General features: G+C 45.1%; 1 protein-coding gene across 1 annotated transcript in view; it reads right to left on the reverse strand.

The window, feature by feature from the left end:
• Efcab6 (EF-hand calcium binding domain 6) overlaps nucleotides 1-12,670 on the reverse strand; it is a 203,149-nt gene that overhangs the window by 156,125 nt on the left and 34,354 nt on the right. The window contains exon 5 of the mRNA XM_036207668.1: nucleotides 993-1,081. Within this exon, the coding sequence (XP_036063561.1) occupies nucleotides 993-1,081 (89 nt within the window). The remainder of the gene's footprint in view (nucleotides 1-992; nucleotides 1,082-12,670) is intronic.

Here is a 12,670-nt window from a genome sequence, read left to right on the forward strand (position 1 = left end):
TTTATTTTATGTATAAAAGTGTGTATCTGTATGTGAGTATGTGCACGAGTGCAGTGCCCATGGAGGCCAGAAGAGGGCATTGGATCCCCAGAATCAGAGTTATAGTCAGTTGTGAGCTGCCTGACATGAGTGTTGGAACTGAATTCAGATCCCCTGGAAAAGCAGCAAGGGCTTTTAAACTGCTAATTCATCCATCTCTCCAGCCCCCAAATTAAATTATTATAATTGTTTACATAGCTCCATAGAAAATGAAGCTTATTCTCACAGAGTCAGATAAGCAGTGAGTAATTTTCTTACTAAAACAGTATTTCCTAAGCCACATACTGGAACCCAAAGCATCTCTGCCAACAGAGCCATTGAGGGTTATGTGCCAGCCCCCACAGGCAACAATGAGCCAGTGAGCCCTACATTTAAGCTAAAACCATGAGCATAGAGGTACCTTTACAAAACCTTTAACATCCTGTTTTCCCCTGTCCAACAAAACACAATCACTTTCCAATGAATGGCACAAAAATGTACAAAAACAACTAATTTCAATTCTGTAATCTTAGTATTTCACTTCAAAATTAAAACCTGCTGTTTCCAGATTTAAAATACATTATACACAGGATAGTTTAAACCTAATTTTAACCTCCTATGTTTATGTTCTATGACAGCCTTGTTCTTTCTAAATAAAATTTTGACTGAGGATTAATCCATTAAATGTTATGTGGACAAGCTCTACTCCTGCATTTTCCATGGAGATACAGCTGTGAGCCAAGCATGGTACTGCACACCTGCAATTACAGCACTCAGGAGGCTGGAGAAAGAGGATCGTGAGTCCAAGACCAGCCTGGGATATACAGCAAGTCTCAGTCTCAGAGAGGAAAGAAAGAGATCCAGACACAGATACCGATGTGTGACTAGAACTGACTCTAATGGCCTGTGTTGTGACTCCAATCATTCAATCATATCAAATGTTAATATGAGTGACAAAAAAAACACCCACTTACCTCCTTATAACATTTATATTTAGATCAATTCCACCAAACCTGGACAGGAATTCGAGGTACGGCACGTTACCCGAGCTGGTGAGTGGGAGCTACGGTCAGACAGAAAGCGTGACAACGTGTTAGAGAATTGAGGTTCCAGCAACAGTCCACACAGCAGGCTTCCTTGTCAGGTAATGTTGCAACGTCGAAGCTGCAGAGGGACCGGACATGCTATTAAACATTCGTGAGTCCTTTCCAGGAGCCTGAACTGATACACATCCTCAGAAAGCAAAGAATGAGGCAGTCTGTGCTCAAGGAAAAGTGAACATGTCTTGATAACATTAGCAAACATCTGACCTGAGCTCAGCCTACATCTACATATAATCCAAAAAGAATCATTCCTATTTGTGATATATACTAGAAGCTGGGGGAGGGGGGAGCAGAGACCTCCATCTAGTGTCAAGGTAGAAACTGTCACTGTTAAGAGTTATTTTTCTAATGGGTTTCTATTATAATTATTTGTCTGTTGGGCGAGGGGTGTGTGTGCCCCAGTGTAGATGTGGAGGTCAGAGGACTGCTTGAGGAAATAGTCCTCCTCTTCTACCGTACAGCTTCCAGGGACTGCACTCTGGTTGTTAGCCTTGTTGGCAAGCATCTTTACCCACCAGGCCATCTCACTGGCCCAAAAGTTCTATAAAGGACACTATTGGGTCAGGTGAGTCCATATGAATTACAGATGAAATAAAATGATTAAATCCATTGAGATTGGCTCTGCACTGTGATCACGAGAGAGGTGGGTCCTTGTTTTTTAGGAAATATAAGCCCTGAAGTTAGAGAGAACTGAGACAATCAGCTTCTTCGGTGTTTGAAGACTTTCTCCAGAAAACAAAATGTACGTCAGGGTGTCGAAGATCATGGTAGAAGATCTGTGATCTCCCTGGCACATGGATCAGAAGAATTACCTCCTGAAAACGGCCATGTTGCCGGAAGCAAACTACAGAGTCAACACAATCCCCAGCAAAAGTCCAATGACGTTTTTCACAGGAAGAACAAACAACCCTAAGATTTATACGGAAACACACAGATCCCAAATTACACGACAGAGCCATGGTAACAAACACAGAACGCTGACACAAACACACATGCTGACCAACAGGACAGGCTGCAGGACCCAGAAGGAAATCTACACACTCCAGCCCCCTGGTTCTCAGAAAGGCCAAGAGCTCACGCTGGAGAAAAGTCGGGGCCTCTCCAACTCGGGGGGGCTGAAACACTGGACACTCAGAGACCAAAACTAGATCCCACAATCACTCTGTGCAATAAATAATAATAATAATGCATCAAGGACATTTATGTAAGACTTTAAACACTGAAACCACTGAAGGGAAATGCAGGAGAAATGCTTAAAGATCTAGGCATCGGCAAAGACTTTCTGAAAAGGACACCAATAGCTCAGGAACTCACTGCACACAGTTCAAAGCTCTTCAGCAAGAGAAACAATCGCCAGAGCGAAGCAACAGGCATGGGATGGGAGAAAAGCTTTGCCAGCCAGTCGTCTGACAGGAAATTAGTGTCCAGAATATATAAAGAACATGAACGGTTGAATAACAAATAATCAATAAGCCGGTGGGTGAGTTGAACAAACTATTCTCAAGAGTACAAGTGGCTAATAAACACTTGAAAAGATGCCCAACCTCCCTAGTCATCAGGGGAATGCAAATGCAATCCCATAATGTGGGTCTTGGGGGATGCAGTGGGTAAGAGTGCTTGTTCTACAAACATGGGGACCTGTGTTTGAATTCTCGGCACCATGTTAAAAAAAATAGAAAAATTAAAATAATTTAAAAAACCAGGCATGGATACACATGCCTGTAAAGCCAGCACTGGGGGGTCAGGGCAAGCTGATCGCAAGAGCTGTCTGGCCGATGATTCTAAGCTGAAATAGTGAGTTTCCTGATTAGTGAGATCCTGTTGCATGGCCATGGAAAACTATGGAGGAAGACACTGGTATTTTGCTCTGGCCTCTGTGTGTGCATACATGGGCATGTACCTGCACACTGACATGGACACACATATACACAAAGAGACACAGATACATACACCACTAAAATTAAAAATTTAAGTGACATGGTTAATCTTTTAAAACTCCAATATGTTTCTATCCCACTCCAATGGTTTAAAAAGCAAACAAACACAATAGCAAAGGCTGACCTTTGAGAGAAAGGAACCTGTATACTGCGTGGGAATAGAAATTAGCACACCCATTATGTAAATTATTATGCAGGGTCCTTACAAAAACTAAAAACAAGACTTCTGTGTGATCCAGCTGTTCCACTCCCGGGCACATAATAAAGGACCCTAAGTCTGCACACCACAGAGATATCTAGACATCCATGTTTATCATGACACCAGTCACAACAGCCAAGCTCTGGAACCAGCCTACGTGTCCATTAGCAGATGAAGGGGGCAGCTGTGAATCTGCAATGGGGTTTTATTCAGCCCTGCAGAATGAAATCATGTCATTTCCAGGGAACTGGATAGAACTGGAGATCATCCTGTTCAGTGACATAAGCTAGACTCAGGCAGATATCACAAACACGCTTTCTCTTATACACAGTCTAAATTTAAAAATAAAAAGCATCATTTCTCAGCCTTTGGGCTAAGATTGGGTGTGAAAATAAGACATAGGAAAATAAAAGGAGGAATGTTGGAGAGAAGAGATGGGGTGAAAGCATGTTGGGAGTGAGGATGACTAAAGTATGCTACAAGCACGTGGGAAATAGCAAGATGAAGACGGTGGTTTTGTACTGTTTTCACTAATAAAAACACATGCACTGGGCTGAGGAGACAGCTCGGAGGTTACACAGCATTGGCTGCTCTTTCAGAGAACCCAGGATCGGTTCCCAGCACCCACATGATAGCTCACAACCATCTGTAACACCAGTTCCAAGGACTCTGGTGCCTTTTCTGGCCTCCACAAGCACTGCACACACATGGTACATATACACATATACAGGCAAACACACATACACATAAAATAAAAGTAAATCTTTTAAAAATAGCCATGATGTACATGTTGATTATATTGCTTGCTTATGCATGTACAGACACAGCGCACATACACACACACACACACACACACACACACACACACACACACACAAAGCTGAGATCCTAGGAGAAGAAAATGAAGGGAAGCTGTACCATAGACAACTCAAAGCAGAAGGACATAAGGATTGCTGTGCCTTAAACATTTTTAGTATCATTCTTAAGGGAAATTTTCTGAAGATTCAGAATTATTTCTAATACAAAGTTGAATTCTTCAAATGAAGGTAATTATTGAAGAAGGATCATGGATCTAGAATTTAAATAAACACAAGTATATGATCAGTATAAATATAATAAGTCTCATACAGGTTCGCATAATGTACTATCCTTCACACCTAATGATTCCCAAGCTGCACAACTGAGTTGATATTTACTCAGCCTTGAAATAGCAGCCTCAAAGCCTAACATGGTTATCTCAGTGTCCCCCAAAGGATAAATTTCTCTTTCCCATTTAAAACATGTCTAACTAGGAAATGAGGCCAGAGGGATGCTGGCTTATGGTATGCCTCTGGAGACGCTTTTCCTGTAAAGGGCACCTGTGACATCTACTTCCAAGAGTGTGTATTTCAGCAGGTATGGTAGCAGCAGGTACTTAGGAGCTTTGCTAAGATGACAAAAGATGGGCAAGAACAGGTTAAACTGGATGTTCTCAGTGACAAGACAAAAGAGAATGGGGACCTGGGAGGATGGCTCAGTCAGTCTTTCAAGGACCTGGATTCAGTCCTCAGAAGCCACATTTTAAAAGCTGAGTGTGGTGACATGTGCTTATAATCCCTGCACTGGGGAGGCAGAGACGGGAGGATCCCTGGGGCTCACTGGCCAACCAGCCTGGCCTACCCATGTGGTAAGTTCCATGCCAATGAGCAAGCCTGTCTTAAAACCAAGGTGGACAGTGCCTGAGAAACAACATTTGACATTCTCTTTTGGCTTCCACATGCACACACATATGCACACATACACATACATACATATATGTACACACATAGGATATAAGAGATGATTAGACACTTGTCAGATTACACCCAATCAGCAGGTATACATGTGGACAAACATGTGGACTGCAGGAAGCAAGTCTTGGGGCTGGACCTGCAGAAGAGGGGTTCACGATCTGTACCCACCACGCTGAGCATCCCCATAACCTTGATCTACAACTTAGAACACCACAGGGCCAACACACAACTTAGTTCTCTGAAATCCATTTACTCACAAGACTTTTGTATTTTTTAAGTGGTCTATGACTGGGCTGGGGAGATGGCTCACAGGGTAAAATGCTGGCTACACACACACACACAAGAAGACCTGAGATCAGATCCCATGCACCTATGGAAAGGATAGGCATGGAAGCATGTACCTGTAACCCCATGCTGAGGGGGCAGAGAGACAGGCAAACAGTGGGGCTTGGTGGCCAACCAATCTAGCCAATCAGTGAGCTCCAGGTTCAGTGAGAGACCCTGTCTCTACAAATAAGGTGGAAAGCAATGGAAAAAGACATTCAAAGTTGACCTCTGGCCTCCATAACTGTATGCAGAGGCAAACACACACACACACACACACACACACACACACACACACACACACACACAGAGGTGGGAGGCGGGGGAGAAACACACACACAGAGAGAGGTGGGGGGCGGGGGAGAAAGAAGGGAGAGAGAGGTCCATGTCAGTTCTCAGAGACTCTTCTTGGAAACAAAGAAGCAGAGCAGGCCACAGCGAAGTCTAAGATGCCCCAACATTAAAGCATCCGGATGTGGCTCTCCAAGGAACATGAGAGCTAACAGATGTATAGATGGCTTCTGGAAAACTCTGTTCTAAATTCTAGGGAAGATTACAATGAAATCTCTCCTGGTTTTATGCATTTCTTGTTGGGCTATTTATGCATTTCTTGTTGGGCTACCTACTGAGGAAGAAGGATGTCACCCACGAACCAGTCAGTTTGCTCAGCCCAGGCATCATGCTTGAGCTCACTCCCAGTGACTCTGGCCCCTGTGGCTGACCATGGATCCAGAGACTCCTGGCCCTGAGGAAGTGTGCCTGGTGTTAGGGGGAGAGGGCCAAGATCCACTGTTTAAAAAGTCTCCAGTTCCCAGCAACTTCTAAAGGTGACGTGTATGTCAGGGTTTCTGTATTTCTCCTCCTGCTGTTTAGCTTGTGGAGACTGTCACCACGGTCAACTGACATCAGACCATGGCTGTAAGGGCATAGCAGGGATTGTTGGTTTGTTGGTTTTTTTCAAGACAGGGTTTCTCTGGATATCCCTGGCTGCCCTGGAACTCACTCTGTAGGAACTCAGATCAAGGCTGGCCTTGAACTCAGTGAGATCCACTGCCTCTGCCTCCCAGGTACTGGGATTAAAAATGTGCACCACCACCACCTGACTAGAGATTATATTTTAATTTTCCATTTGGTATAAAGTGTCTACCCAGTGTTTACAAGGGTAAATATTCTTCTTAAGTCAGAAATATCCCCATGTGACAGCACCCTACACTCAGCAGGTCCCCAAGAGAGTGAGAGACTCTTGTCCACACAAAACCCTAGGGAGTCAATGTTCACAGCAGCAACATCCACAAATGTCAGAGAGCAGAAATGACCTAAAGACCCCAAAGGCTGGAAAGTTTGGCCCATCCACACACAGGGCTTGGAAGACAGCCATGGGAAGGACCCCAGGGCTGCCCTGGCGCAGCCTAGGTGAGCACTGAACATGCTAAGTGCAAGTGGCCTAACAGGGAAGCACACACATGGTGGGATTCCATTTGCATGACATGCTCAGCACTGCCACGTATGGTGGCACATTCCCTTTAAGTCCAGCACCTGGGAGTCAGAGGCAGGCAGATATCTGGGAGCTCAAGCCCCCCCCCCCCCCCCGCATCTCTATTGTGAGTTCCAGGCCAGCTGGAGTTACATAGTGAGGCACTGTCAAGAAGGAAGGAAGAAAAAAGGAGGGAAGGGAGGGGAGGGGGAGGGGAGGGGAGGGGAGGGGAGAGGGAGGGGAGGGGAGAGGGAAGGGAGGGGAGAGGGAGGGGAGGGGAGGGGGAGGGGAGAGGAAGGAAGGAAGGAGGGAAGAAGGGAGGGAGGAAGGGAAGGAAGGGAGATAAAAATAAATAAATAAGCATTTGGCATCTCCAGTGTCAATGAATGGATTAGTCACTGCTGGTAGATAAAAGGGGGTAAAGGGAGAGTGACTCTTAATGAGCCTGGGCTCGTTAGGTATTCAGGGCATATACATTCTATCTTAATTAAGCTGCTATTAAAAATGTAGACAGCCATGAGTCTCTCTCTCTGACTCAGGCACTCTGGCTCAGCAGGTGACGCCCTCTGCTGTCACATTACTGAAGGAAGATCCTGAGAAAATGCCAGACAGCCTCCAAAACCAAGAGGAGGTGCTGGGGAGAGGAGCCCTGTAACAGGAAGGCTGGTCAGGGAAACATGCTAAGGATGACAGAGTCCAGACTTCTCACTCCCTGAGCAGGCAGCTACAACTCTGGAAAAGGAGAGGCAGACCATCCCTGGAATGCTGTGGGGAAACTGAAGACTCTGTTTTGAACAGTGGGCTTTGAACCAGAAATAGAGGTAATGCAAATGCAGAGAGCCGTGTGTGTGTGTGTGTGTGTGTGTGTGTGTGTGTGTGTGTGTGTGTGTGTGTGAACAGATGGACTCTAGGGCTCCGCCCAAGAGAAGGCACTGGTGAAGGCCTCCCAACAATTTCAGCCGCTCTCTGCCTAAATCCTGGCTCCGAGCATCTTCATCCATCCAGAGCGAGCAGAGCTCTGGAGAGTGGGTGATTCTAGGACTCAGGCAAGGCAGCTACAGAAAAGGTTGGTCTGTCTTAGAAGGCAAACAAGTCCTCAAGGAGTAATAATAGAATTGTGTCCAAGGCTGGGGAAAACAGACTAGAGAGGCTCCTACGGGCTGCACAGGGATGATTTCAACACCAAAGTGAATAAATAACGGATTCATAACCCACTTACTAGGAGACCTCCAGTCCCTGCAAACATGTAAACAGTGGATGAACAGATTGAAAGTCAGATGAGAAATGGAATATTTACTAATCTGAAGGTTTCTCTCATGGAATATTAACTACAAAGTGCACAGCCCAGAAAGCCTGACAGATTTCTGTTTGTGAAGTGGCCTAGGCAAGCGTCAGCAGCTCTGGGACACACTGGAATCAAGTGCACCCTAAGAAGAGCTCAAGGTCACTGCCAGGACACAACCACCAGAGATGCTGCCAACTCCTGCTCCCAGGAAATCCCAGGCAAACCCACATTCTGTAGTAGCAGAATGTAGAGCCAGGGAAAGATGGGGGAACTGGCCCAGACCAACAGGGACCAAATGGTTCCCAAAGCAAGGGCAGGGCCTGACTGTAATCTAGACCTACAAGGTGGGTGTGGGGCAAATGCACAGGACTCTGAGGCTGGGCTGGGAGTCATGAAGCAAAGGGAGTCTCTACTTGAATAGTAACACCTGGGTTTGAAGAAAATCCACACTACAGCACCTGCAAGTAACAAAGAGTTTTTTTCTCAAATGACTTAGGGAAAAGGTGTTCTCTGAGTTCTATACCCAACTTGCCTATGACTTTGTTTTAGAAATAGAAGGCTGAGGACAGTGACAAACTGACTGTTCTGGGGAGCAGGAGGAAGCAGGTTTTAGAGGGAGTTGAAACCTAGAAGAGGCAGGTAACAGGAGAGCCTCCAGTTCTCAGTGGTATTTAGCTTCAGGCCAGGCCCACAGTCACTGCTCAACACACAGTGCCTAAAACCCAATGAAAAACCCAGACTTACTCTGCCACATGGGCATAACATCAAACTGCCCTCGAAATTTGCACATCTGTACCCACAAATTAGTGAAGTTCCAGACCTCATTGGAGAAGTTTCCCTGTGAAGTGGATGATGGATGAGGCAGAAAGTCACAAGTGGTCAAAGGGGAGAGAGTGTCATTGGAGTGTTCATCCACTAAGGGAACATCTATACTACACACACACACACACACACACACACACACACACACACACACACAAACATACACACACACACACACACAAACATGCACCCACACATCATACACATATATGCACACACATGTACACATGCAAGCACATAACACATATATGTACAATAGGCACTTACATGCACACACACACACACACACACACACACACACACACACACAGCTCAAAGACCATTGTGGAAGCAGGACAGATGGAAAGTTCTTAAGAGCCAGGGGCTGGGGAGGACCAGAGCAGAACAGTGTCTTCTGAACAGGACAGGACCACCGTACTCATGAGCTCACAGCAACTGTGATCTGCCCATCAGCATTTCAGTAGGGAGGAGGATGGGCCTCATAAGCCCCACCCCCAGCTGAGGAGCTAGGGGCAGTTTGTGGCATCTGGGGGCAGGAGAGACAGTTTTCTTTAAGGATGTGACTTCTGGTAGGTCAACCATGCTGCAATGGATGACCCACACCAGGAGTACATGGACAGCATAGACTGGACTTAGTGAACTATTCAAAGAAGACAAGAGGACACGAAGATGGGAGGGGGTTCGTGGGTCTGGAGGAGTTAGGGAAGAAGTATGGATGGGTATTCTCAAAATACATCATACATATTATATATAAATCCAAATATTAATAGAATAGTCTATTTTAAAAGAGAGAGAGAACTCTGTCTTTCTGGCCTATGGGACTAGTATGCAGAAGCAAGAACAACCACAGCCCCTGGAGGAGGGGGAGGGGGAGACACCCACTTTCTGGTACCATAAGCTCCACCCAAGTGTCTAGCCAACCTCAGGGAACCACGTGTGTACAAGGGTCATAGCAGTGCAGCTAAACATAAGAGATCTACATTAAGATATGAGCTCTGCCCTCTGCAGGCAAGACGGAGTTCATAGTTAGCTGCCCATCAAAACTAAACTCTTCTGAGGGACAGACAGAAGCCAGAGGCTCCACGGCATTCACAACCACGGTTGGAGGTGTTGTGGACTATTTGGTTCACCAGGCAAAGATGTGTTACATTTGTTTCTACTGCCTCTGTTTAACAGCATAAGGCTGTGTGTTTAACTATGTAAAGATGTGTTGATTTGTTTCACCTTGCCTGCCTAAGGCACCTGATTGGTCTAATAAAGAGCTGATTAGCCAATAGCCAGGTAGAGAGAGGATAGGCAGGGTCGGCAGGCAGAGAATAAGTAGGAGGAGAACTCTGGGCTCAGAAAGAACAAAAGAGGAGGAAGAGGGAATGAAGGGGGTAAGAAGCCAAGCAGCCAGCACCAGCCACACACAGAAGCAGTGAGAATAAGATGCACAGAAAGGAAGGTAAAAAGCCCCACGGCAAAAGGCAGATGAAGGAAACAGGTTCATTTAAGTTAAGAGAGCCAGCCAGAAAGAAGCTTCAGCTAGGTCGAGCATTTAAAACTAATAATAAATCTCCGTGTCGTGATTTGGGAACTGGTTGGTGGCCCCACAGAAAAAGCCTGGTACACACTTGGCTGCTAGGCTCTGGAAGTGTGGCCAATACAAGGGATTAACTTTTTGCCACTTTATTTAATTAGCCTAAATTTTAAAAGTTATATTGATTCTATTATTTAGAAATGTCTAAGTGTGGTTTTGAAAAGCTGGGGATGTGAATGTTATGTTTCAAGCAGACGTTTCACAGGGTCACAGTCAGATCAAGTATTTCCAATAAAGACGCTGAAGCTGTCTGTGTGAGTGTGTATTCACCATGTTAAAGACTTCAGATATGAAAAGAAGGTAAAACAGTGGTAACACTAAATGCCATAGTACTTGAACATTCATGATTGAATGAAACATTATTCAAATTAATTCCTGGGCCAGCTAGATGGGTCTTGCTTCCAAGACTGATAACCTGAGTTCAATTCCTGGGATCCATGTGGTAGGAGAGAACTGATTCCCACACTTGTCTTCTGCCCTCCACATGTATACCATGACACACACACACACACACACACACACACACACACCCCTATACACATGCATGCATGCTCTCGTGTGCACTCACAAATACACTAAACAAACAAACAAATAAGAAACAGAGTTCATTTAATCTGTTATTCACCTTCTAAGGTTAAAATTTTACCTGTATGGCTCACACATGATTTCACTGGACTAATCTGGTCTGTGTCATTATCCAAACACACTCAAATGAACAACCACGAAAGCTGGCCCTTCTCCAAAGATAAGACCCTTGGTGGGAGCGAACTCAAGGACCAGCACTGTGTTAGATGTAGCGAGCAAGGACCTGAGAGCAGCTCTTTCAACTCTGTTTAAGGAAGTAAGAGAGACTAACAGAAGAAGGAAATCTAAACCAGCAGAGGGGAACCAAATGAATTCTAGAAGTTGATAAACTATGTCTAAAGTTGAGGCTCAGGGGTGATGGACCAATAGCAACACGGGAGGGTAGGGAACACGCAGTAGGTTTGGGAATAGATAGATAACTAATATGCAATCTGAAAAATACAGAGAATACGATGTTCTTTAAACAGAGAAATGTGGAAGCCCACCGAGACAATACCAAACGCCCTAAAAAGGAGAGGATGGGGCTGAAAATATATTTGACTGGAAACAGTTGTTAACTTGCTGACAAACAAAACTGAACACCTTGAAGAGCAATGTGATACAATGTGTACAAGAAGAAACAAAATCCAGACTACAGGCGTTGTCTTAGCCCAGGGCTCCACTAGATGGTCCAGGTTGGCTTCCAACGTGTGACATAGCCCATGCTAGCCTGGAATTTGAGGTCCTCGTGCCTTAGCCCTAGTGTTGGGGCCACAGTGTGTGCCACTACACCCTATTTAAATTACATGTTTTTAAGAGTCTGTGGAAGAAATGTGATGAAGACCTGGAGTTAAAAAGAGAACTTGGTGATATCCACGGTCCGCTGAACTACTGTGTTCATAACTCTTCATTCCCCTGCGTCAGTTCCAAGCAAACTAGCCTAGGGTGGTGTATACATCAAATTCTAATGTGAAATAGGCTTTTAAAAGCATTACCAGAGCACGAAGCCAGACTATGATTAAGAATGAATGATGAAGTAAAGTGTGATTACATGTGTGTGTACACATGTGTGCACAAGTTCGATTCTCATGCTGGAAAGAATGTCCCTAACTCCCCAGCTGAATTCACCATTCTTGTAGTTGCTGTGATGCACACAGACTTATTAAGTTGAAGCCCTACTGAGTTTATGTTCCTTTCCTTCAGGGCTGTGAGGGCTTGTACCAGAAATCTTTTCTCTTTCTACTACCCTGGTTGTGGTAGACCAGTGATTGGCCCAAGGACCCTTACTGCTGTGGATATCGCTCTGTATAAATAAAAATGCTGTTTGGCCAGTGGCCAGGCAGGAAGTATAGGTGGGACAAGAGGGAAGAGAATTCTGGGAAGTGGAAGGCGGAGAGACAGACACCGCCAGCCGCCACCATGAGAAGCAACATGTAAAGACACTGGTAAGCCACAAGCCATGTGGCCAAGTATAGATTACTAGAAATGGGTTAATTTAAGATAGAAGAAATAGATAACAAAAAGCCTGCCACGGCCATACAGTTTCTAAACAATGTAAGTTTTTGTGTGTTTACTTGGTTGGTTCTGAGC

This window comes from Onychomys torridus, chromosome 16, assembly GCF_903995425.1.
Source record: "Onychomys torridus chromosome 16, mOncTor1.1, whole genome shotgun sequence".
Classification (NCBI taxonomy): domain Eukaryota; kingdom Metazoa; phylum Chordata; class Mammalia; order Rodentia; family Cricetidae; genus Onychomys; species Onychomys torridus.